The sequence below is a fragment of the Mobula birostris genome, chromosome 1 (genome assembly GCF_030028105.1).
Source record: "Mobula birostris isolate sMobBir1 chromosome 1, sMobBir1.hap1, whole genome shotgun sequence".
NCBI lineage: Eukaryota > Metazoa > Chordata > Chondrichthyes > Myliobatiformes > Myliobatidae > Mobula > Mobula birostris.
The window spans coordinates 163,319,171-163,344,663 of record NC_092370.1 but is presented as its reverse complement, the minus strand read 5'-3'; the positions used below and the strand labels follow the sequence as shown (position 1 = coordinate 163,344,663).

Genomic DNA, 25,493 nt, shown 5'->3' with positions numbered 1-25,493 from the left:
TAAACAATGATTGAATAGGTATCATGAGGAGGGTGTACCATAGCCTACAGCAGTCTTATGTAGCATCAGAGCAACACCAAACAAGAAAGCTAAATTGAGTCCATTCAAGGTGGTAACAGGGTGTCTCATGTCATGGCCGGGAGCCCTCAATCTCAGAGAGGCTGATATACACATTATGGCAGACAGTTTAGTTAACAATTGTGTGAAATTAACCTAAACTGTCCAGTTTGCTTCTCAACAGATTTTCACTGCTTGGAGTGATCCATCAGAAGGAGGACACACCCTGATTCCTGGTGAGTGGGTGCTGATTAAGAAACCACATAAGGAACTTGATGGGATGTCCCTAGAAAGTATGTAGAAGGTAAAAGTAAGTGGATACAAGCCAGTCACTGCCAGTGAGCTGAAGTGGTACCCAACGAGGACAACAAGCACCGTGATTAGTGTGCTAGTAACTTCTTGACCCAGTGCCTACACTGCGCTGAGCTACAGTAAGCAAATCACTAACTAGCCAGAAGACTTGAAAAGAGTTGACAACTACTGGACATTATGAAGTTTATTCTGATATTAGTTGTCATATTTTTGCTAATTTTCTCTACAAGTAGTCATATTATTGGTACTAATATGCCTTAGCATAGTTTACATTTTTTTTAACTTGATAAGGGTCATTGATAGTTGTATTAATTCAAAGTTGCATAAATGTGCTACTAATCTGCCTAACCATGACATAATCCTATGAATACTTTGAAGAATATACAATCTTTGATATTTCATAAGTAGTTTTTGATTATTTTGTACTTAATGTAGATACCACAATTTTTTCTTCCTCTGCATTTTCAGATGCAATGATTCTAAATGTGTAATTTAGAATCAAAGGACAGATTGTTAGATCCAACTGTTTAATAGTAATTTTCCTTGCAGATTAACAATTAATTATCTGCTTGTATTTAAAGTATTTAAATGCTTGTCATTTTATTATGCTTCCCAGTGACGACAATATATATATATGCAGTTGTTCAGTGTATGCTCCTAGTGGTTACACTGGTATGATTCTGGAAACTTCTTTTGGTGCTGCATTATTTGAATAACAGCTTTCTCATTGGTTGACTCTTACCTACAGATTAAAAAAGAATTCTCCTTATCTATGGGTATAAGGTACAAAAATAGCTGAGCACAAAGCTATTTTTGTCTTTAAACCTCTGGCTACCTTCTGCTCCTATAATTGTTGTTTCAATTTTTCTTTTGTTCTATTAATAAAATGATCACGAAGCAACAAGTTTTGTGCTTTTTTCCTGACTTCTGAAAGAACCTTGGATTAAAACACTAAAATCCAACATTAAAACCCTGCAAAAGGATTGATACCCCAAATATCAACAGTTTCCCACCAAGGTACTTGCACAACTTCATTAAGCCTACCTCCAAACAGCAACTTCCATACATTGGTGACCCAACACATCATCCTGTGACCACCGCCCCCCCCCCAACATTGAAAGCAATGTGGGTAGCAAATAGTGGTGATAACAAAATAGAGGGGTTAGAATGGACCAATGGGTGATGCCTAACAGAGGACAGCCAATGGGAATAGGACATCTTTTAGTGAAAACCACAAGGACAAATATGAATCAAACCGAAATTACTTACGCCAATAAAGGGAATAAACTTTTGGCACGAGTCTTCATCGGGGCTAAGAGAAAAAGAAATTGATTAAATCTCATCCAAAAAGTTATTTCTCAAGTATAGGAGGGAAATTATGCAAATCTTCACATGCAGTAACATCATTCTTTGAATCAGCTGTAAAGTTTATGTAGAGCATATTGTATTACTAGGAGAGATGTATACAGGTGTGTGGCATCAGGCACATAGTACTCCAGGTAACGTTACATCCTCATCAATTGTAATGATTTCAGAAAATTATGTTAACTATAATGATACTAGGGGAGAACAATGGTAAGAGCTGAGAAGCTGTTTTTTTTTCTCTTGATAGAACTGCTAAAAGTCATGACAGGTTTTGATGTGCTATATATTGGAAAAATACCTTTCAGAAGCAGAAGGGTCAGTAATGAAGAGTCAATAGACAAAAGGCAATACAAGGGTGGTTCTTTATTTGTAGTGAGTTACTCTGTACTGAAAAGCATTGCCAAAATGAATGAAGGGATCCAATTAAATAGCAATATTCAAAAGGAAACTGATTATTACTTGAAGGGAAAATCTATAGAGTTATGAGGAAAGTGCAGGGGAGCATGCAAAATGGGACAGCTCGACCAAATTAGCAGAGGGAATATTGTAGAAATGATGCACTTCAGTGCTGTCTTTAATTTCATAAAGTTAATTTGTTTTATAATCAGCTACTTGCATTCAAAGACTTTTCAAATCCAAGTCAATATTATTAAAAACACGAAATTCATAAAAAACCTTTTGGACTTAAACTGAAGCAATCTGATAGGACCTATGTGCTTGTCCATAATAATGGATTTTGCAAATCTCTATATATCAGAAACATACCTACTATAGAAGGTAGCCAGGCATTAAAGGGAGTGTGTTTACTAGCTGAGTTGGTAATTATAGAAATTACTTTTGTTAAAAGCAATGTTGCAGATTACAAACTTTGTCATGGACTCCAAGATAAATATAGGAAGCATTATGAAACCTAAAACCCAGGACATATGCTTGGACAAGTATTGGGAATGTTACAAGACATAAGAACTCTTGTCAGAGTACAGAGATGTTGTACCTGTAGGTTATAGAAAATAGAGTCGAAAAAACTGTAATTGTGACAGGGAACACACATCAAAGTTGCTGGTGAACGCAGCAGGCCAGGCAGCATCCCTAGGAAGAGGTACAGTCGACGTTTCAGGCCGAGACCCTTCGTCAGGACTAACTGAAGGAAGAGCTAGTAAGAGCAAGGGCTCAGGGCACAGGATTTCCTTGAGTGCTGTGATTGTTATACAGAAGCTGCCTTTGGGCAATTTCTAGGTGTACCTGGCAGATCATTACTGACATTCCAGTGGCAAAGCAAGTGAGACCCCCCTCTTGATAACCTACTAATGGTCTGGTAAATACAAGTCAGCATACCGATCTAAAATTCTCATTTGGGTGAGTGTTTCTCAAGTTTGATGTGATTCTAAATTAACTGCCAGATAACTTAATATTTAAAGATGATCAGGCAAATATTGTCTGCCACAGCAGAACAAAAACGATAAAAATGCTATTGGAAATTTTAGGAATCCAGCGAAACATTGCCAGATGTTTCTGGGCAGTCCTAGTTCAGACTTTTGAATCTCTGAACCACAGAGACAGAGAATGCAGATCTATATATTGAACTCCCTAGGTTGGTAGTGCTCATATTGAGCCACTCCATTTGAGCTGGAGTGTTTACCCCGTAAGGAAAGTCAGTAAGATTATTATTAAACATCTTGTTGACAAGTATAAAGGGGAAATGACATATTTCGGTAGGAACTACCTACTCTTTTGGATTCAGTATAGTATATTATACAAAATCACTTAAAAAAACCATGAGCTAGTGAGCTGTTGGCCTCCCTCTCACTGTGGCAGGAGTGATACTGCTCTTTCCTTCATTAAGAGGAGAGAGGGAGGGGGAGATGGGGAGAGAGGGGGAGATGTGGGGAGAGGGGGAGAGAGAGGGGGAGAAAGAGGGAGGGGAGGGGGAGATAGAGGGGAGAGAGAGGGGAGGGGGGGAGAGAGAGGGAGGAGGAGAGAGGGAGGGGGAGAGAGGGAGGGGGAGAGAGGGAGGGGGAGAGAGGGAGGGAGAGGAGCAAGGGGTAGAGGGAGAGGGGAGAGGGGGAGATGGGGAGAGGAGCGAGGGAGAAGGAGGGGGAGGGGGAGAAGGAGGGAGGAAGAGAGGAGCAGAGGGGAGAGGGAGTGGGGGAAAGGGAATGGGGAGAAGGAGGGGAGGGGAGATGGGGGAGAAGTGGAGAGGGAAAGGGGAGGGGAGATGGGGCGAGGAGGGAGATAGGGGAGTGGGGCAAGAAGGGGGAGAAGAGGAGAGAGAGGAAGGGGAGAGAGAGGAGGGAAAAAGAGAGAGGGGGAGAGAGAGAGGGGGAGAGAGAGAGGGGGGAGAGAGAGAGGGGGAGAGAGAGACAGACAGACAGACTGAGAGAGACTGTGGCATGTCAAACTTGGGGTGAACAGTATTTTCTTTTGATGGACAGTAGATCATGGTCTCCTTAGGAGCTTTACTATTCCTTGCACGGCGGCTGGTGGGGGCTTATGCTTTTTGCTGAGGCAGGAGGGCGGAAGCAAAGGGGGTGCTGCTGCTTGTGTATGACAGAGGGGAAGGGGGGGGGTGCTTTGGGCTAATGTTTTCCAGTCATTCATTCTTTGGGGTTTTTCTTCTGTTTCATGGATGTCTGCAGAGAGTAAGAATTTCAGGTTGTACACTGTATACATTCTCTGATATTAAACAGAACAATTGAACCACTGAAACGTGTAGGAGGAGCAAGGATAGCAATCACCTGCATTATTTGACATAGTGTGGGATAGCTGTAAACCTTGGACACATCAGCATAGTTACAGCAGCTCCTGCTACAGGCTTTTCAGGAGAGGTCTCTCACGCAGTTTCATGCCTCTATGCTGCAGTTACCAGGAGGGATGTCAACGCACTCCAAAAGCTTGACTAACACACTCAAATCACAAGCATCTCATTTGATTCAATAGGCAGGCCAAGAGGCTATTAACTTGATCGCGAATAATCAAGGGTAAGAGAAGCAGCAGGAAATAAACGGTAAACATTCTTACTTAAGCCAGTCTTTTTATTTCACTTGATTAATGAATTGAGGAAATTAATTGAGAAAAGCAGAGAGCCAGGCACAAGTACAATTTTATCCTGCTTAAGTTGCAAGAAGTGGCTCGTACTTACGACTATCCTGAAGTGCTTTAAGGAATGTTCAGATTGTGGTTAGATCATGAGTAAATGGCAAAGTGAAAGTCTGATCCAGTGTCGGACTCACAGCCACACCGTCAGTGCAAAACTCATTGGGGAATGCACTGGCAAGATAAATACTCACTGGAGAGGGCCCACAAAAATTCACTTCGAACATTTTAAACAATAAAATGGAAGGAATAATTTCAAGAGATAAAATAAACCCTTGTGCTGAGGAAGAATAGATAGCAAGTTCAGTATTACTTCAGCAGCAGATTCCAGCACAGGGATCACTACCACCAACGACAGCAGCATATTTGCACAGCTTCAACATTACCTTCCACACTGATTCCTAATCAAATGCAAATATTGCCATTCATTCAGTGTGCAGGATCAAAATTTTGGTACTCCCTGTTATTGTAATAGTTCCTTCAGTGTAACATCTACAGATCAAGGGCAACCAAGAATGGACAATAAATGTTGCCTTGTTAGCTTTATCTATATACTGAACAGGTAGGGCATACTGTTAACACTCTATTCAGCAACAATTAGTTGCAATGTCATAGAAACATTGTGACATGAACCAGATGTGAAATTCATCCAAGTATTCAGTTTAATTTAATTTAATTTAATTTAAGTGGGGAAACCAGATGCAGTTCAATTAGGGAAGCCCAGATAAAGAAAAAATTTTGACAGCAGTGTGATTTTGCACCAACTCAGCATGGTCTTTCTCTCTCTGCATTATTTTTTTTACCTGAATCATGACATGCCCCAGTAAATGGAACAAATTTTCATCTTTATGTATTTATCCAATTGTAACAGACATCTTTGTTAACCCAAGGAGAAATAAAAAGAATGGCATTAAAATTAAAGAAGCATATTAAAAAAAAGGAAAACCCAAGCAGACTCTGGTACCTTATGTTAAAATCAAAATGAAAGCTCTTTTTCCTTTATTGAAAGCAACCACAAGAAAACAAAAATCACATGTTATTACGTGGAACAAGCTGCACTGGAGGGTTGTGTCAAATTAAGAACTTATCCTTTCCTTGCTGGCTGTTCACATTCAGGTCCATTTCACAAACATCCCAAATTTTTATTAAGTTCATACACACATTTAGAGAGTTAGGCAAGATCCAATCATAATAGGACAAAATACAAAAAGAATGTTTCAACATTACATTCAGAATATTTACATTTTCAAATGCCCCCTCCAACTCTTTCTTTTGAATCCATTGCTCTGACTATTCGAAGCAGTGGTTTGGCACAAAACAGATCAATGACTGTGTACTGATCCGCTGAAACTAGGTGGCTGGAGATCTATAACTGTGGACACAGTTGAAATTTTAAACGGACACATGCCTTACTGATGGGGGATCAATGGGGGGGGGGTTCTGTTTTGTCTGAAGTATACAGCTGGTGGCTATCAATCTGGATCTAATTCTGTCAGACTACTGGTGGAAAATGTGGTTTAAAATATCACAGTGATATATAAATGGCTAGAGGAAAACAAGGTAAGGGAAACTGCCTGAATCTGAACAAGACGATTAACTTGTTTAACTAAGCTGATATTTTTGACCATCTAAAATTTCCCATCATCCTTTTACACCCCACCCTCCTCTCCAACTCCATTTAAAGAAGCTCCTCTTTGCTGAAGCCTTTGGTTACAGATATTGAAACGTTGATTCTGTTTTTCTCTGGGCAGCAAGTTAATTAATCTTGTTTGATAATATTCCTGTAAAATATCTTAGAGCATTTCAATATATTGGGGTTGCAGTTCAAAGCAGGTTGAAAGAACACTGTGGGAGCTGCCATTGTGTGACTCAGCCAGGATGAGAGTGGGGAGCTGAGGCTTTGGCAAGGACAGCTGGAGGGTAAGGTAAGCTTCTGATATGTTTCTTTCTTTCTTATTGCACAGTTAGAGCATTGGAAATGCTACTCAGGACAGTAGAATGCTCCTCTTGTGGGATGCTAAGACAGGGATATCTCCTGTCTTCTGAAGAAGTGCATCCAGCTAGAGCTCCTTACAGACAACATTAGGGAATTGTTACTGGTTGAACTTTGGATCATTCAGGGACGGAGGGGTTGATAAAAAGGAGATACAGGGAGGCAGTTACACCTAAGGTGCAAGGCACAAGTAACTGATGACCTTCAGGACTGGGTAGGGAATAGGCAGCCAATGAGGGCACCCCCTGTGACCGTTCCCCTCAATAACAAGTATATTATTTTGGATACTATTGGGAGGTGGGGAATGACCTAGCAGAGGAAAGCCACATCAGCCAGGTCTCTGACACCGAGGCTGGCTCTGTGACTCAGAAAGGAAGAGTTGTAGTGATAAGGGATTCATTGAGTAGATGACCAGACAGGAGGTTCTGTGGACGAGAACGAGATTCCCAGAATGGTATGTTGCCTTCCTGGTGCCAGAGTCAGGGACATCTCAGATCGAGTCCACTGCATTCTTAAGGGAGAGGAGGAGGAGGAGACTAGTGAGGCTAGGAATAGGAAGATCATACAGTACCAATATGTGGCTAAGGAGAAGGGGCAGGAGAGAGGACTTCAGATTTTTGGATCATTGGGTTCTCTTCCAGCAAAGACGTGACCTATACAAACAGAACAGTTTGTACTTGAAATGGAGGGGAGCTAATATTTTCACCAGAAGGCTAACACTGCTCCAGCGTATTTAAACTAGAGTTGCAGTGGGATGGGAACCAGAGTGCCAGGGTACCTAGTGGAGTGGTTGTAGGGAAAATAGATATTAAGCCTACATACAAAGAAAACAACCAAAAGGTTGAGCATGGTGGCATTAATGTTCTGAGTTGTGTCTATTTCAATACAAGGGGTATTGTAAGTAAGACAGATGAGCTTAGAGCACAGATCATCGTGGCAAATGGGTGAGGCTTAATAGCAGGAAGAGCAGGACTGGAAGCTCAACGTTCCAGGATTCTTTTGCAAAAGCAAAAAGGAGGCACAGGTACCTCAAGTCCTACACCACCAAGTTCAAAAACAGTTCCTACCCCCTCAAAGATCAGGCTCATGAACCAGCCCAACATTGAGCTGATTCCACAACCTATGGACTCACTTTTAAAGACTCTACAACTCACAATCTCAATATTTATTGCTTATTTATTCATTCTTTTATATTTTTTCTTTTCTTTTTGTATTTGTGCAGTTTTGTTATCTTTTGCACATTGGAGGTTTGTCTGTCTCTGTCATGTATGATTTTTCATTGATTCTATCGTTTCTGATTAGAGATAATCAGCTTGGGTTTGTGCATGATAGGTCATGTCTAACCAATTTTATAGAGTTTTTTGAGGAAGTTACCAGGAAAGGTGATGAAGGGAAGGCAGTGGATGTTGTCTTGGTAAAGTCCATGTCGGCCTTTGATAAAGTCCTGCATAGGAGGCTGATCCAGAAGGTTTACTTGCTTGGCTTCAGGATGAAGTAGGAAACTGGATTAAAGATTGACTCAAAGGGAGAAGCCAGTGAGTGGTATTAGATGTTTGTCTCTCTGAGTGGAGGCATGTGACTTGCAGTGTGTTGCAGGGACCAGTGGTGAATCTGCTGTCGTTTGTCATCTATACCCACAATCTATGTCGTAAACTGGATCAACACTTTTGTGGATGACATCAAGACTGGGAACATAGTGGACAGTGAGTAAGGTTATCAAAGCTTACAGTGAGATCTGTACCAGATGGAAAAATGGCAGATGGAATTTAATGCAGTTAAGTGCAAGTTGTTCCACTTTGGGAGAAAGGTAGGGCATTGAGGAGTGTGGTAGAACAAAGGGATCTTGGAAGACAGATCCTTAATTTCTTGAAAGTGGTGTCAAAGGTAGGTAGGGTCCTAAAGAGAGCTAGTGACATATTGACCTTCATAAATCAGAACAACGCACACAAAATGCTGGAGGAACTCAGCAGGCCAGACAGCACCTGTGGAAAAGAGCAAACAGTCGACATTGTGGGACAAGTCCCTTCCTTAGGAAGTAATTTAAATTCATAAATCAGAGTACCGAGTACAGGAGTAGGGATGTTACATTGAATTTGGTTAAGATGTTGGTGAGGCCAAATTTAGAGTATTCTGTGTAGTTCTGGTCACCTAACCATAGGAAAAACTATCAATAAAATTGAAAGACTACAAAGAAAATTTACAAGGATGTTGCCTGAATTATAGGGAAAGGCTGAATAAGGTATGACTTTACTTCTTAAAGCATAGGAGAATGAGGGGAGATTTGATAGAGGCATACAAAATTATGAGATATAGTTAGGTTAAATGCAAGCAAGCTTTTTCCACTGAGGTTGGGTGAAACTTGAACTAGAGGTCATAAGTTAAGTGTAAAAGTTGAAATATTTAAAGTAACCTGGGGGGGGAACATCTTCACTCAAAGGATGATGCAAGTTTGGAACGAGCTGCCAGTTGAAGTATGGATGAGGGTTTGATTTACGAGAAATTTGGCTAAGTACTGTACATGGATGGGAGCAATGTGGAGGGCTATGGTCCAGGTGTGGGTTGATAGGACTTGGCAGAATAACAGTTTGACATAGTCTAGATGGGCCGAAGAGCCTGTTTCTGTGCTGTAGTGTTCTATGACTCGAATATTTAATACTAATAACGTAGGAGTCATTAGCACAGGCAAGCTCTTTGGCATTTTGAAGCAGCTTCAATTTTAAGTTTAATTTTTTTAAGCCTAAGCATTATCTTGTTGACGTCCTTCAGATTGATTGTAATTTAAGTGTATGGTTTAGCAGCCAGGATTCTTCGTCAAACCAATAACCGCCGCGAACAAAACTGGCTGACTGAAGAGCCAGCAAAATAATGGGCAGAAAATCCATTTAAGCCTCAAGCTTCTGTTACTTTTTCCGGCTGTTTTGACACATTATGCTTCAGTGGCACTTAACTGACAAAAGGTTGCAGAGAACTTGTGTAATATTGAATAACATCTGCCAACTGGAAGGGGTATTTGAGTCTTAAAATATCACACACAAAAGGTTGGTAAAGCATAAGTGCCATAATCCTTGACATGTGTAACATGACTTGGACATGAGTGAGAGGCAGGAAGCATTGTATTCTTCCCTGTAAAGGGTCTATTCTTAAAGATCTGACATCAGAATGAGGAACAGACTTTTCAGAGATAAGTAATTAACCAGGCAATTATTAAAACTTTAGAGTTTTACCATTGGCACTTTGCTTATCAAAACCATATTTAAAAATATGATTATCTGTGCAATTTAGAGGTGATTAAAAGGAACAGAACATAGATAACTACAAGGAACGATCTGGGGTTCTCTACTCCTTTTTCTTCACCACACATACAGCAATCAAAGAATTTGTTAACTCAAGAATCAATAATCTCTCCACATGAATGATATCAATCCAAGTGTTGATAAGAATCAACTGTAGAAGTTGGAAGTCAAAAATAAAAACAAAATATTGTTGGAAACATTTAACAGATCAGGCAGCAGCTGTGGAAATAGAAACCGAATTAATTCTTCAGATCCAAGACCCTTTGTGTTCCAGAACTGGGAAAGAGAGAAACACATTAGTTTTAAATTGCAGAGGCCTGGGAGGGTTATATAGGAGAAAGAACTCTCTCTGCTGGGATCAGGTAAACTATTCAAGTAACTTGATTGATGGTTTAATGAAAGCAGTTGCAATGCAGAAACAAAACATAGCCTGGCTGATACAATACTCAGTCACCAGGGCCAACCCGGGATTCCTGCAGTCTGTCACTTTTTTCCATCCCACTCTGACCAACCTGCTTGTGGTCTCCAGTAATGGTCCAACATATATGCTTCAGGAAAAGCATGTCACTTTCCATCTGGACACACTGTAGCCTTTGGGATTCAATCTGAATTTTCCAGCTTCAGGTAACTCACTTTCTCTGTATCAGAACAGATGAATTCTGCCAGCTGTTATGTATCTGTAACAATCAAGCTTTTCTTCTCTCCATTAGCATGGTCTGACCTGTTTAACAGTTCTGTATTTCACAGCTTTTACATTCCTTTGTTTCTATTTTCCTTAACTGTCCACACCACTCAGATTTCAAGATTTTTGTTCACGTTTTCTCCAACTGCCCTCAATAATCCAGCAAGCTGATTATTTGACCAGCATCTTAATGCAGTAGTAACCCTGAGCTCATAACCATGACTTCACACTATCAGAGATTCACTTCATCCTATCTATCCATCCCTAACCTCTCTGGCAGTAAACACACACAGCTTTCTTTCACACAAGTTCTAACAAAGGATCATAGGGCTGAAATGTCAAACCTCTTTCTCTTCCCTAGCTGCTGCCCTACCTGTTGAGTATTTCCAACATTTTTTTCATTCACTGATCCATCTATTTGTCTATCTATCTCTTTATTTATTTATGAGATGCAGTGTGGAATAGGCCCTTCTGACCCCATTGGGCCATGCTGTCCAACAATCTCACGATATATTCCGAGCCTAATCACAGGACAGGTTACAATCACCAATTCACCTGCCAACTTGTACACCTTTGGACTGTGGGAAGAAACAGGAGCACCTGGAGGAAACCAACGCAGTCACAGGGAGAACGTACAAACTCCTTAAAGGCAGTGGCGGGATTTGAACCCATGTCACCTGTGCTGTAAAGCCTTGTGCTAACCACTATGCTACTGTCCTGCATTTTATTAAACATCCTGTGCAATATCATTCAATAAACCATAGAAATCATAGAAACTACAGCACAGAAACAGGCCTTTTGGCCCTTCTTGGCTGTGCCGAACCATTTTCTGCCTAGTCCCACTGACCTGCACACGGACCATATCCCTCCATACACCTCCCATCCATGTATCTGTCCAATTTATTCTTAAATGTTAAAAAAGAACCCGCATTTACCACCTCGTCTGGCAGCTCATTCCATACTCCCACCACTCTCTGTGTGAAGAAGCCCCCCCTAATGTTCCCTTTAAACTTTTTCCCCCTCACCCTTAACCCATGTCCTCTGGTTTTTTTCCTCCCCTTGCCTCAGTGGAAAAAGCCTGCTTGCATTCACTCTATCTATACCCATCATAATTTTATATACCTCTATCAAATCTCCCCTCATTTTCTACGCTCCAGGGAATAAAGTCCTAACCTATTCAACCTTTCTCTGTAATTGAGTTTCTCAAGTCCTGGCAACATCCTTGTAAACCTTCTCTGCACTCTTTCAACCTTATTTATATCCTTCCTGTAATTTGGTGACCAAAACTGAACACAATACTCCAGATTCGGCCTCACCAATGCGTAATATAACCTCATCATAACATTCCAGCTCTTATACTCAATACTTTGATTAATAAAAGCCAATGTACCAAAAACTCTCTTTACGACCCTATCTACTTGTGACGCCACTTTTAGGGAATTTTGTATCTGTATTCCCAGATCCCTCTGTTCTACTGCACTCCTCAGTGCCTTACCATTAACCCTGTATGTTCTACCCTGGTTTGTCCTTCCAACGTGCAATGCCTCACACTTGTCTGTATTAAACTCCATCTGCCATTTTTCAGCCCATTTTTCCAGCTGGTCCAAGTCCCTCTGCAGGCTCCGAAAACCTTCCTTACTGTCCACTACACCTCCAATCTTTGTATCATCAGCAAATTTGCTGATCCAATTTACCACATTATCATCCAGATCATTGATATAGATGACAAATAACAATGGACCCAGCACTGACCCCTGTGGCACACCACTAGTCACAGGCCTCCACTCAGAGAAGCAATTCTCTACCACCACCATTTGGCTTCTTCCATTGAGCCAATGTCTAATCCAATTTACCACCTCTCCATGTATACCTAGCGACTGAATTTTCCTAACTAACCTCCCATGCGGGACCTTGTCAAAGGCCTTAATGAAATCCATGTAGACAATATCCACTGCCTTCCCTTCATCCACTTTCCTGGTAACCTCCTCGAAAAACTCCAATAGATTGGTCAAACATGACCTACCATGCACAAAACCATGTTGACTCTCCCTAATAAGTCCCTGTCTATCCAAATGTTTGTAGATTCTGTCTCTCAGTACTCCCCCCAATAACTTACCTACTACCGACGTTAAACTCACTGGCCTATAATTTCCCGGATTACTTTTTGATCCTTTTTTAAACAACAGAACAACATGAGCCACTCTCCAATCCTCCGGCACTTCACCCGTAGACAGCGACATTTTAAATATTTCCGCCTGGGCCCCCGCAATTTCAACACTAGTCTCCTTCAAGGTCCGAGGGAACACTCTGTCAGGTCCCGGGGATTTATCCACTTTAATTTTCCTCAAGACAGCAAGCACCTCATCCTTTTCAATCTATACAGTTTCCATGATCTCACTACTTGATTCCCTCAATTCCATAGACTTCATGCCAGTTTCCTTAGTAAATACAGACGCAAAAAACCTATTTAAGATATCCCCCATTTCCTTTGGTTCCGCACATAGCCAATCACTCTGATTTTCAAGAGGACCAATTTTATCTCTTACAATCCTTTTGCTCTTAATATACCTGTAAAAGCTCTTTGGATTATCCTTCACTTTGACTGCCAAGGCAACCTCATGTCTTCTTTTAGCCCTCCTGATTACTTTCTTAAGTATTTTCTTGCACTTCTTATACTCCTCAAGCACCTGATTTACTCTCTGTTTCCTATACATTTCATACAACTCCCTCCTCTTCTTTATCAGAGTTGCAATATCCCTTGAGAACCAAGGTTCCTTATTCCTATTCAATTTGCCTTTAATCCTGACAGGAACATACAAACTCTGCACTCTCAAAATTTCCCCTTTGAAGGCTTCCCATCTACCAATCACATCTTTGCCAGAGAACAACCTGTCCCAATCCACGCTTTTTAGATCCTTTCTCATTTCTTCAAATTTGGCCTTCTTCCAGTTCAGAACCTCAACCCTAGGACCAGATCTATCCTTGTCCATGATCAAATTGAAACTAATGGTGTTATGATCACTGGAACCAAAGTGCTCCCCTACACAGACTTCCGTCACTTGTCCTAACTCGTTTCCTAACAGGAGATCCAATAGTGCATCCCCTCTAGTTGGTCCCTCTATATATTGATTTAGAAAACTTTCCTGAACACATTTTACAAACTCCAAACCATCTAGACCCCTAACAGTATGGGAGTCCCAATCAATGTATGGAAAATTAAAATCCCCGACCACCACAACTTTATGTTTCATGCAGTTGCCTGCTATCTCTCTGCAGATTTGCTCTTCCAAGCCTCTTTGACTATTGGGTGGTCTGTAATACAATCCCACTAATATGGCCATACCTTTCCTGTTTCTCAGCTCCACCCATAAGGACTCAGTAGACAAGCCCTCTAATCTGTCCTGCCTGAGCACTGCTGTAATATTTTCCCTAACAAGCAATGCTACTCCCCCCACCTTTCATTCCTCTGCCTCGATCACATCTGAAACATCGGAACCCAGGAATATTAAGCTGCCAGTCCTGCCCCTCCTGTAGCCAAGTTTCACTAATAGCTATAACGTCATAATTCCACGTGTCAATCCACGCCCTCAACTTATCCGCCTTCCCCGCAATACTCCTAGCATTGAAATATATACACCTCAGAAGATTTTTACCACCACTCACAACCTATCAGCGGATTTGCTTGAACTTTTAACATCATTTATTTTCACCCCAGCCACACTGTCAGCTCTGGCACTCTGGTTCCCATCCCCCTGCAAATCTAGTTTAAAGCCTCCTCAATAGCACTAACAAACCTCCCTGAAAGGATATTGGTCCCCCTGTAGTTCAAGTGTAACCCATCTCTCTTGTACAGGTCCCACCTGCCCCAGAAGAGGTCCCAATGATCCTGAAATCTGAAACCCTGCCCCCTACACCAGTTCCTCAGCCACTTGTTCATCCTCCAGAGCATACTATTCCTACCCTCACTGGCACCTAGCACAGGTAGCAATTCTGAGATTACCACCCTCGAGGTCCTGCTTTTCAACTTCCTACCAAGCTCTCTATACTCACTCTCCAGGACCTCCTCACTCTTCCTTGCTATGTCATTGGTACCGATGTGCACCACGACATCTGACTGGTCACCCTCCCACTTCAGAATGTCATGCAAGCGATCAGAGACATCCTTGACCCTGGCACCCGGGAGGCAACAAACCATCCTGGATTCTCTGTCACGACCACAGAACCTCCTATCTGCACCTCTATCGAGTCCCCTATCACTACCGCTCTCCTCTTTTTCCACCCTTCCTTCTGCACTGCAGAGCCAGACCCAGTGCCAGAGATCCGGCTACTGCAGCTTGTCCCAGGTAAGTCATCCCCCCCAACAGTATCCAATGCGGTATACTTGTTGTTGAGGGGAATGGCCACAGGGGAACCCTGCTCTGTCTGCCCTTTCCTCTTCCCTCGCCTGACAGTGACCCAATTTCCTGTGCTCTGCTCCTTTGGCGTAACTACCTCCCTGTAGCTACGATCTATAATCTCCTCATTCTCCCGAATGATCCGCAGGTCATCCAGCTCCTGCTCCAGTCCCCTAACGCGGTTTGTCAGGAGCTGCAGCTGGATGCACTTCTTGCAGGTGTCGTTGTCAGGGACACCAGAGGGCTCCCTGACTTCCCACATCCTGCAAGAGGAGCATTCCAACATCCTGCCTGGCATTCTCCCTACTCTAAACAATCTGAACAAAAACTTACCGGAACCTACCCTGGCCTTTGCCTGTTCTCGCCGAAGCCTGTTGAGCCAAAGCCGTCCCACTCTGACTCAGTCCTCTCCGACGATGGCCGCTGTATATGGTGATCTGCTTTTAAACCTTGGCGCGCTACGTCATGCGCCTGCGCAGTGCAGACCCTTCTCCCCGAGCAGTGTTTAAAAAAAAATGACTTTTTCTACCCGATTTCTTCACTCCCTTCTTCTCAGCTGCTTGCTTCGACTGAAACAAGAACCGTTGAAAACCCTTCCCAATATCCCTTTACTAACTGCAACACTATTGTCACTATTCTAGCTCCTTTATACATTGAGCCTTGACAACAAATTCTATCAACAACTTTGGTTAAGGATTGCAATCTAACAACATAAGAGAAAATAACTCTCCCAACTTGCATCTGCACAGAACTACTGCAGCAAAAAAACCATAACTCTTTCCTTTTTTAATAGTTTAATTTCAGCAAGGCCTACTCACAGATATCTCACCTCTCCCGGAACTTCCGGGAGTCTCCCGCATATTAATAGTGGCTCCCTGATGCTGCAAATTATATACAATATCACGGAAATCAATTTTTTTGAGAGCGAGCGAGAGAAAAGCAAGAGAGAGCGCGAGAGCAACTATGAGAGAGAGCGCGTGCGAGAGAGCGAGAAAGCAAGCGAGAGCGCGCGAGCAAGAGCGAAGGCAAGCGAGCGCATGAGCAAGAGAGCGAGCAAGAAAGCAAGCGAGAGCGCATGAGTGAGGGAGGGAGAGCGAGCGAGAAAGCGAGAGCGCTTGAGAGCGCGCGAGCGACCATGAGAGAGAGAGAGAGAGAGAGAGAGAGAGAGAGAGAGAGAGAGAGAGAGAGAGAGAGAGAGAGAGAGAGAGAGAGAGAGTGCGCCATGACAGAGTGTTCCAAAAAAAAATTATAAAATGTACGTCACCCCAGACTACACTAAAGTGTACCCCTGCCTAATAGGGGTCAAAATAATGACAGTGTTGCTCACTGCACTGTTTGCAACAGTGACTTTTCTATTGCCCATGGTGGGTTAAGACTGTAAAAGACATGTTGAGGTGAGTTTAACGGTGTCATTCATTCATTAGCATAGCTAACATTATTTAAACTAGCTGGCCAACTGCTAAGGAGCTACTCTATTGCAGACATCCCACCTCTCCCAGAAGTCTCCCGTAAATTGATGGTGCCACCTGCCTGAAATGAGTTTTTGCAGGGTGGGATGTCTGTACTCAGTGCTGAGATATTTTTATTGTTAACTATTATTGGCATGTTAGTTTACACTCACAAGTACATTCAAGCCAAAGGGATTCGGATTAATGGCTGCCAAGAACTCTATGTTGTAATGAGGTGCATGCCATGATAAAATGCTCCACAACATGAGATGCATGTAAAACAGCAATCACAGACCTGCATTATTACGTTAATATTTCACCAAAGAACAGAAATGTAAACAGTTCAGTTGATAGAACCTTTATTATAAAATGTAGAAGTTATACAAAGTTAGCATACAATGACATGGCTACCATCATCTGATTTTGATGAAAGCCAAGGAAACTGTTGCTGTCAAAGCTGTATGCTAAAGTTCCTCCATGTGTTTCCCATTCATACACTGTGCAATGTCTATAGAAACTTTCGAAAAGAACTCCAACCACATGGTATGAAAGTAACAACTGTACCTTTTCTGCTTGTATGTTAACATTGCTTCCGCTATAGGTAACTGGTGAGCAATGTTTGCATTGGAGATGTACTGGGTAACTCTAGAGACAACATCCGGTATTTCCTGCACTGCAATTAGACACAATTAACAGGTTAAACAATGTTAATTAACAGTCTGCCTCTCTCAGCAATGCACAGATGTATTCAGAAAATGAACAACTGGACAAAAACAAAAGTACTTTTGAAATGAACTTTGATCAGAGATTCTTTGTTCCAACTTTTAAGGACACTATACAGAGCAAAGCAATATGAAAGAAAACATGTACTTGCATTTGAAAGAAGTAGTTTTCATTACATCTGGGTATCAGTCAGTGAATGGTAGTTACTGCTGTAATGTGGGAAACATGGCACTCAATTTGACTAAAGTGTTATTTTACAACCAGTGATGAAAGGATGACCAGTTAATCTACTACAGGCCTGTCCATTGAGGAGCATATATTAGATTGTGAACTGGAGAGAATATTCCTGGTCTTCTACACATGGTACTGCTCAATTTTCAAGTTCAAGTTTAACCATATATGATATATCCGGGTCCAAGATGCAAAACACATTGCCAACAGCACACACCATACTGCACATAGCACAAAGCCCAAAAAGCACATAGAGCTACGATTTCAGAGCAAACTTATAGTCACAAAGAAAAAAAATACAGCCCAAGTCCCTGCGTAGCATGAACGTAGATTGTCCCGGTCCAGCTTGTTCTTCCACCAAGCCAACACCGGAGAGTAGCACCGAGTGAACACTGGGTGGCAGCACTGAATGACCACCAGAGGGCAGCATCGACAAGAGGGGACAGCCCCCCAACCCAGTATGGGTTCCAGCACATCCAACAGAGGCCCTGCTCTCTCCCACACCACCTTGACTCCCTTCCACTGGGTGGCTGCCTATTCCTCACCTCGGCCCCGGCCTATTCCTCATCACAAACAAGGAAACACAGCTCCCCCACAGTCGGTCTTGCTAATGAACCAGTGAACCAGACTTGCAGTATTCTAATTTTGTTTTATATACAGTGGATTCCGCTTAATTGGGCCATGGGTTAATCAGGGTAGTCACTTATTTGGGACAACTTTTAAGGAACAAAAGCTAATTGAGAAAATAAAAACAAGATTCCCTTCATTTATCTGGGGCACTATGCTACTTAATTGGGACAGGAGACTGCTGCTGAACAGTTCCTAACTAGAGTCAGTCACGTGCAATTCATGGCTGATAGATACAACACAGTGCTCAGAACAAAACAACTTTTAAATCGCATCAGTTGCTTGTTTGTGTCTAAAAAATCCACGATGCTTGCCACTGATAACTTGTGACAAATAAGCAGCAAGATATTTCTGAACTGCTTTGATCTGCGGTTTCAAGCATTCAAGCATGGAGATGTCTGAAACAGCTGGAGTGAAAGTGAAACAATTTCACTACTTCAACAAGTTAGGAAATATGAAAAATTTGAATATCGACAATCATCTTGAGTGTTACAATGAAAATGAAGATCTGGAGAATGCAATCATCTGAAAGTATTGTATGAAGGCACTCCATTATCTGCACTAATTTTCTTCACTTACAGTCAATCAAAAAAACACAGTAGCCTACTCTGGATGATAACTATTAGGAACTAATACACAGTTTTATAGTAATGTAGTAGTATTAGCAGTGATATTAAGTATTTAGTTCATAAGTTGTTACTCACTTAAACAGTAAATGGTCTTTTTTTTAATGACTTTTTAACTACTTCCTTGAAACTTTGGCTTATTGGGGCAGCCACTTAATTGGGCCAAAATGTGCTGGTCCCAATGTGTCCCAATTAACCAGAACCCACTGTATATCCATCCAGACAGAACCTCAGAAAGATAGTATAGCACCTCACCCAGTATTGCACCGGAGCATCGGCCTAGACTGTTTACTCCAGAGAACCACTTGAACACACAACCCGAGTCACAGGGAGAATGTACTGCAGAGGCACAGATCAGTGGTTAATTTTGTTTAGTTAATTCATCCTCAATTATAGATCCTCTCAAAACATGCCAATATTCTCTATTTTCCTTTGAACTCAGCCTTAAGAGATCAGATGGTAAATACAAGGCCAAGACAACAAGATCTGCTCTATTCCCACATGTTTGAGAGAGCATGATATATCTATTTATACATATAAATTTTATCCCAGACATTTGAAATGTCAGTAGCAGAAAGAGAAGTATTTTTGGAAAAAAAGGGTTTTCAGCAAGTGTCAAAATTGAATGACAGATTAGGCATTCAGATGGTTCATTTTAAAAATACAACCATTATATGCACCAAAGTGTGACCATCATTAGCACTGATGGTTAATAATATCATACAAATTGGCATTTCACTCATAAATTGTGGCTATTACAGCAAAAGGACAGTTCTAGGATTTTAATATCAAATAAATTTTAAAGGCCAAGAAGCTGAACCAATCATTTGACTTGTGTAAAATGTTACGCTGAATAGTTCATGAACTATTTTCCATTGATTTATTGTCATCATATTTAAGCATTCCATGAAATGAAAACTAACTAAACAATAAATGCTTTTATTCAATAATGACTTCATCAAGGATAGAACATTATTGAAAAATATTATTCAAAGTGCAATTAAATGACATGATAGGAGAATTAAAGTACCAGAGGACTGGGGAATGATTGGTCAACTAATTCCCAGATTGGCTTGGCCCAGTGGTAACATTCTTCGTAGACTCGTAGTTTTCAGTTATGTACCATACTGGATACTGAAGTATAAAATCTAAGTCTGAGCTTCAGAGCAGCACTGAGGAGCCTTTCATTATCTCAAGGGTTTTATTGACATTTGTACAAGGCTCTTTTAGGTGGGCACAATGTCGCAAATTACTATTTCAAATAAGATAAAGTAACTTTCATTTAAAGCACTAGACTAGCCACTTTTCTTGTTAGTGCAACTTAAATGCAAATTCTTTAATACATCCATAGATAGTGCCTTGTTTAGGTTTAAATGCCATATTCAAGTTTTCTGATGATACCACTGTCACAGGTCGAATCAAAGGTGGTGACAAATCAACATGTAGGAGAAAGGTTGAAAATCTGGCTGTGGTACCACAACAACAACCTCTCACTCAATGTCAGCAAGACCAAAGAGCAGGTAATTGACTTCACGAGGAGGAAACACAAGGTCCATGAACCAGTTCTCATCGGGGGATCAGAGGTGGAGAAGGTCAGCAACTTTAAATTCCTCGGTTTCATTATTTCAGAGGATCTATCCTGGGCCCAACACATAACTGCCATTACAAAGAAAGCATGTCAGTGCCTCTCCTATGGCCTTGTATGGAAGCACCAATGCGAATGAACAGAAAATCCTACAAAAAGTAGTGGATACAGCCCAGTTCATCACGGGTAAAGCCCTCCCCACCATTGAGTAGATCTACATGACAGCAGCATCCATCATCAAGGACACCCACCACCACCATTCTTCTCAATGCTGCCATCAGGAAGGAGGTACAGGACCCTCAGGATCCACACCATCAGGTTCAGGAACAGTTACTACCCCTCAACCATCAGGCTCTTGAACCACAGGGAATAACCTGACTTAACTTCAACACTGAGCTATTCCCACAACCTATTGACTCACTTTCAAGGACTCTCCATCTCATGTCCTCAATATCTATTGCTTATTTATTTATTATTTTGGGTTTTTTTTGTATTTACACAGTTTGTTGTCTTTTGCACTTTGGTTGTTTGTCTTGTATGCAGTTTTTCATGACTCTGTTGCGTTTGGTATTTACTGTGAATTCCCACAAGAAAATGTATCTCAGGGCGGTATATGTGAACATATACAGTATGTACTTTGATAATAAACTTAACTTGATTTGAACACCTCCAGCATTGGAATCACCTTTTTAAACCAAGAAACTAACTAAACACACTTGTGAAGACACTGTACCTCAAAGCAGCCCAACTCAATAGACAGGGCAATTGCAAAGCATTACCACACACTCTTTACCTATGGAAGGGGCCTCAGTTTTGGTGAAAAAATCTTGCCAGACTGCATCCTGGAAAAAATTGTTGTATCGATAATCGATGGTGCTGAGGTATTTGGCTACAGGATGAGATCCTAGAGAAGAAAATAAAAGTGCATAATTATTTTGAATAATATAAAAATAGAGCTTCTAAAATGTGTTACTTAATATTTATTTTACATGGAAGCTTTGTCCTTGCCTTCCAAATTTAGAAGATAGAATAGTGCAGCATAGGACTGGGGCTTCGTGCCCATGTTAACTGTGTTGACCATAATGCTAATTTAAACTTTACATCTGCCTGAACATGGTCTCTATCCCACCATTTCCTGCTTGTTGACAAGTCTGTTGAAATGCCTCTTAGAAGTTGCTGCTTCATCTAATTTTACCACTTCCCCAGGCAGGCACCTAACACTCCCTGTGCAAAACAAAACTTATCCCGTAAATCTCTTTTAAACTTTCCCCTCTCACCTGGATAAAGACAATCTACCCTACCTATACCTCTCATTATTTGATAAGATTCTTTCAGGTCACCCCTCAGCTTCTGGCACTCCACAGAAAACAGTCCATGCATGTCCATTCTCTCCTTCTACCAACACTGTCTAATTCACGAAATATTCTGGTGAACCATTTCTACACTGCCTCCAAAGCCTCCATATTCTTCCTGTAACGTGGCACCCCTTTTCATCTTTTGCAATAATGGCCATAGAATTGTACAATTAGTCTACTGTGTATAAACTAGCTATTTCATAAAGGAGTAAACAGTTTAGCAACCTGCTCATTCCCCATAACCATACATACTTCCTTTTTAATTTCCTAATATTGGATTGGTGCAGTGCTTGTCCATTAGCAAAATCCACAACATTGTCAGTTGCAGACAGCAAGTCCAAGCACCTTCACTCACAGTGGGAGTCCCCACGCCAACCATGTGACAAGACAGCAGGAAATCCCGGCAGCTGTTCACTGAGGCTGCAGGGGGAAACATCAGCTACTGAGGACAGAGAAGGGATCCACAGCTACTAAGAAGATGGCAATAAATCTTTTTCAAGCTATTCTGTGCACATTCCTCCTAACTACTTTATTGAAGATGACCCACGTATACCTCACTCAAAGCTGTATCGTATCAGCTAATTCTTCTTAATGTATATCCCTGTTATATTTTTAAATGACTTAAAAAGATATTAGATTTCACCATTCAATACAGCTCACTAATTAGGTTCAAAAGAATCAATTTGGAGCTTTTACCAAAACAAGCAGATGTTCCAGGTCCTTGGGAATTTTCTACGGAGCCACCACATAGTACTTCATTTGGAATTCTACATGGGTAGCCGGCAGCAGAACAGATGGCTGACACCGAGCCACGAGATAGAAATTCAAATCACGTCTCAGCAGTGTTACAATGAAGTAATAATCATTCACAGAAAACAAAACTGAACTAGTATTTTAAAAATCACAGCCTACCACTCTATTCATTAAAACATATTTCACCCACACCTTGGTGTAATCATATCAATCGTGGCATTAACCCTAATCTCTTCATAGTTTTTAAAAATCTATTTTCAGTGCTTTAATTCCTTGTTAGTTTTTAATCAAAAGGAGCAATAGCTGACAGAGCACAGGCAAATAATTTATCTTTTCATAACAAGCCATGCTGCTCATGAGCTGGCCAGCAGGAGGTAGCAAAATCATTTGAAGGCGATTCTCCCTAACATTTGCTCTTCATCTCCATAGACACCACCAAGGTACATCCAAAATCACAAACAACCTTCTCCTGAGAAGGCTGAAAGGCAGTGCACTGACAATTCCGCATGCTACCACCCAACTCCAACAGTGAACAACAAACCATCATTCCTAGTCTGACCCCTTGGGAATCTTTTCTGAAATCCACTTCACAGATCCACTCTCCTTCTTTGTCTTCCTTCTCAAGATCCAGAGACAGGTTTGCTATGGTAGGCCCGTTATTTCACTGGGTTCTTGCCCCTGTGGAACAGATTTCCTCCGATCTTGACTTTTCTTGATCTTTTGTCCAGCCTTATGCTATGTCATGCTTCCAGTTGTTTCCTATTTACTTCTGATCCTTGATCCACCTCCAGCTCTAATCCCCACTGAGGTGCTCTGAGAAAGCTCCAAGTTTTCCTCGATCATGGAGCACCATAAACAGTCTCCAGTCTACCACCAATCTACTCTTTATAGATAGAGCGTGGAACAGGCTCTTTCCGACCCAATGAGTCGTGCCGCTCAGCAACCCACCTATTTAACCCCAGCCAAATCACAGGGCAATTTACAATGACCAATTAACCTACTCGCCGATACGTCTTTAGAGCGTGGGAGGAAACTGGAGCACCCGGTGGAAACCCTGCTGTCACAGGAATTGAACTCTGAACTTTGCCACCCCAAAATGTAATAGTGATGTGAAAACCACTGCACTACCATAGCGCCCCTATTGTTGGCTAAACTTGTCTTTTGACTAATTTCTCCCTACTTCCCCCAAATAAAGAGTGTGAGCCTATATGCATCCGAGCCATGCTTAATTTTTCATGTGATTACACAAAACTTAGTTTCTTCTACTCCCCTGTCATGTTAACCCATATACTGAAGAATACTTTGGTGTAATTTCTAACTCATTCTGAACTAGAACATATCATTACCTTTCCTTTGGAATTTTCCTTCACCTGTAAATGGCCCAACTTCAACTTTTTTCCCCTTGTTCCATTGTTTCCTCTATCTTCACTTCTTCAAACAGTCCATCAACCAACATTCCACAATAAATATACAAAACTCTGGAAATACTTGAGAGGTCAGGCAATACCCCTCCTCCACAAATGCCAAGATTGTTGCCACACTTGTTTCATTTCCCACACTTCTGCTCCTATCGTTTCTCCTCTTTCCCTTATTTTCCATTGGGTCAGCAAAAAAACACAATGCCCCTCCATTTCCACCTAGAATTCCCTCTTCATATTCTGGGTCATGTTTATTAAATAAAGCTTTAATATCATACCCTCATTTCCAAAGCATCTCCCTGTGCAAGTTCAGTAAATACAACCATCTGTTCCTCTACTTCCAGTTTTTGCCAAAGCCCATAGTACAACAGAGAAATAGCAACACATTTGCCAGAGTGGAGGCTCTGTGTGCAGCTCCAAAGGGAATCATCAAATATTCTCATTTAGGACTACTGCAGTTGAAATCCAGTGATAGATAGATGCTTCAGTAAGCAAATTTGTTTTAATCTGTCTCAAAAGACTCTGGACTGCAGCTTCCCTTTAAAAAAGCAGGGCCTTTGGGCTGGGCTGCAGGTAAAACTAAAATGCAGGGCATTGACTTTCTACCATCCTTGGAAGAGGATGTGTTTGTGTGTGCTGCTTGGATTTCCAACATCTGCAGATTTTCTCGTCTTTTTCCTACCGTCTTGCTGGCTAACATAGTCTCTGGAAAACTTAACTGAAGACCTCAGAGTAAGACTGCAGTACCAGAGGGACATCACGGACTGCTGCATACTTTGCTTCATAGAGACAAGAATCACCCCTAGCATTCTGGACACCGTGCTTCAGCCCGAAGGTCTCATCTTCCAACCACATTGACCAGACTGTGACCTCAGGAAAAGGCGGAGGCAGTGGCATCTGCATTACGATTAACTCATTGTGGTGCACAAACGTGGCAGTTTTATCTCAGTCCTGCTCCCCCAATCTGGAAGATCTAGCAGTCAAGTGTAGTCCATTTTATCTACTGAAGGAGATTTCTGCTGTCAACCTGGTTGCATGTACATTCCACTCCTGGCCAATGTCAAGCTGGTACTGGAGGAGCTGAGCACTGTGACCAGCAGAGAGAGCAAATCCTAATGTTTACCCGGTCGTTGTGGGGAACTTCAACCAGGTTAGCTTGAGGAAGTATTTGAACAACTACCATCAATGTTACCTGTGGAACCAGAAGAGCCAACACACTTGACCAGTGTATAACCACCATCAAGGATGCGTACTGTGCCATCCAATAACTGCACTTTGGCAAGCCTGATCACCTGGCTATACTTCTACTCCCTCTTACAGGCAGAGGCTGAGGACTCTAACACCAGTGGTGAGGACCATGACGGTAAGGTCAAGGAAGGCTTTGAATGGGTGGACTGGACCATATTCAGGGACTCAGCTTTTGATCTGAATATGTTTCAGTTGTTACTAACTTCCATTAAGAACTGTGTGGATGAGTACGTGCCTTGAAGAAAATACCAGACATACCCAAACCAGAAGCCAGTGAGATTCGCAGTCTG

The 25,493-nt window shown here is 41.7% G+C and overlaps 1 protein-coding gene across 6 annotated transcripts in view; it reads right to left on the bottom strand.

Moving 5' to 3' along the window:
- The window catches only part of pacs2 (phosphofurin acidic cluster sorting protein 2), a 303,100-nt gene that overhangs the window by 14,747 nt on the left and 262,860 nt on the right, over positions 1-25,493 (bottom strand). For all 6 annotated transcript variants that reach the window (XM_072265280.1, XM_072265298.1, XM_072265287.1 and 3 more), the window contains 3 exons: positions 21,223-21,333; positions 17,202-17,310; positions 1,639-1,681 (listed from right to left, as the gene is read on the bottom strand). In XM_072265280.1, the coding sequence (XP_072121381.1) occupies positions 1,639-1,681; positions 17,202-17,310; positions 21,223-21,333 (263 nt within the window). The remainder of the gene's footprint in view (positions 1-1,638; positions 1,682-17,201; positions 17,311-21,222; positions 21,334-25,493) is intronic.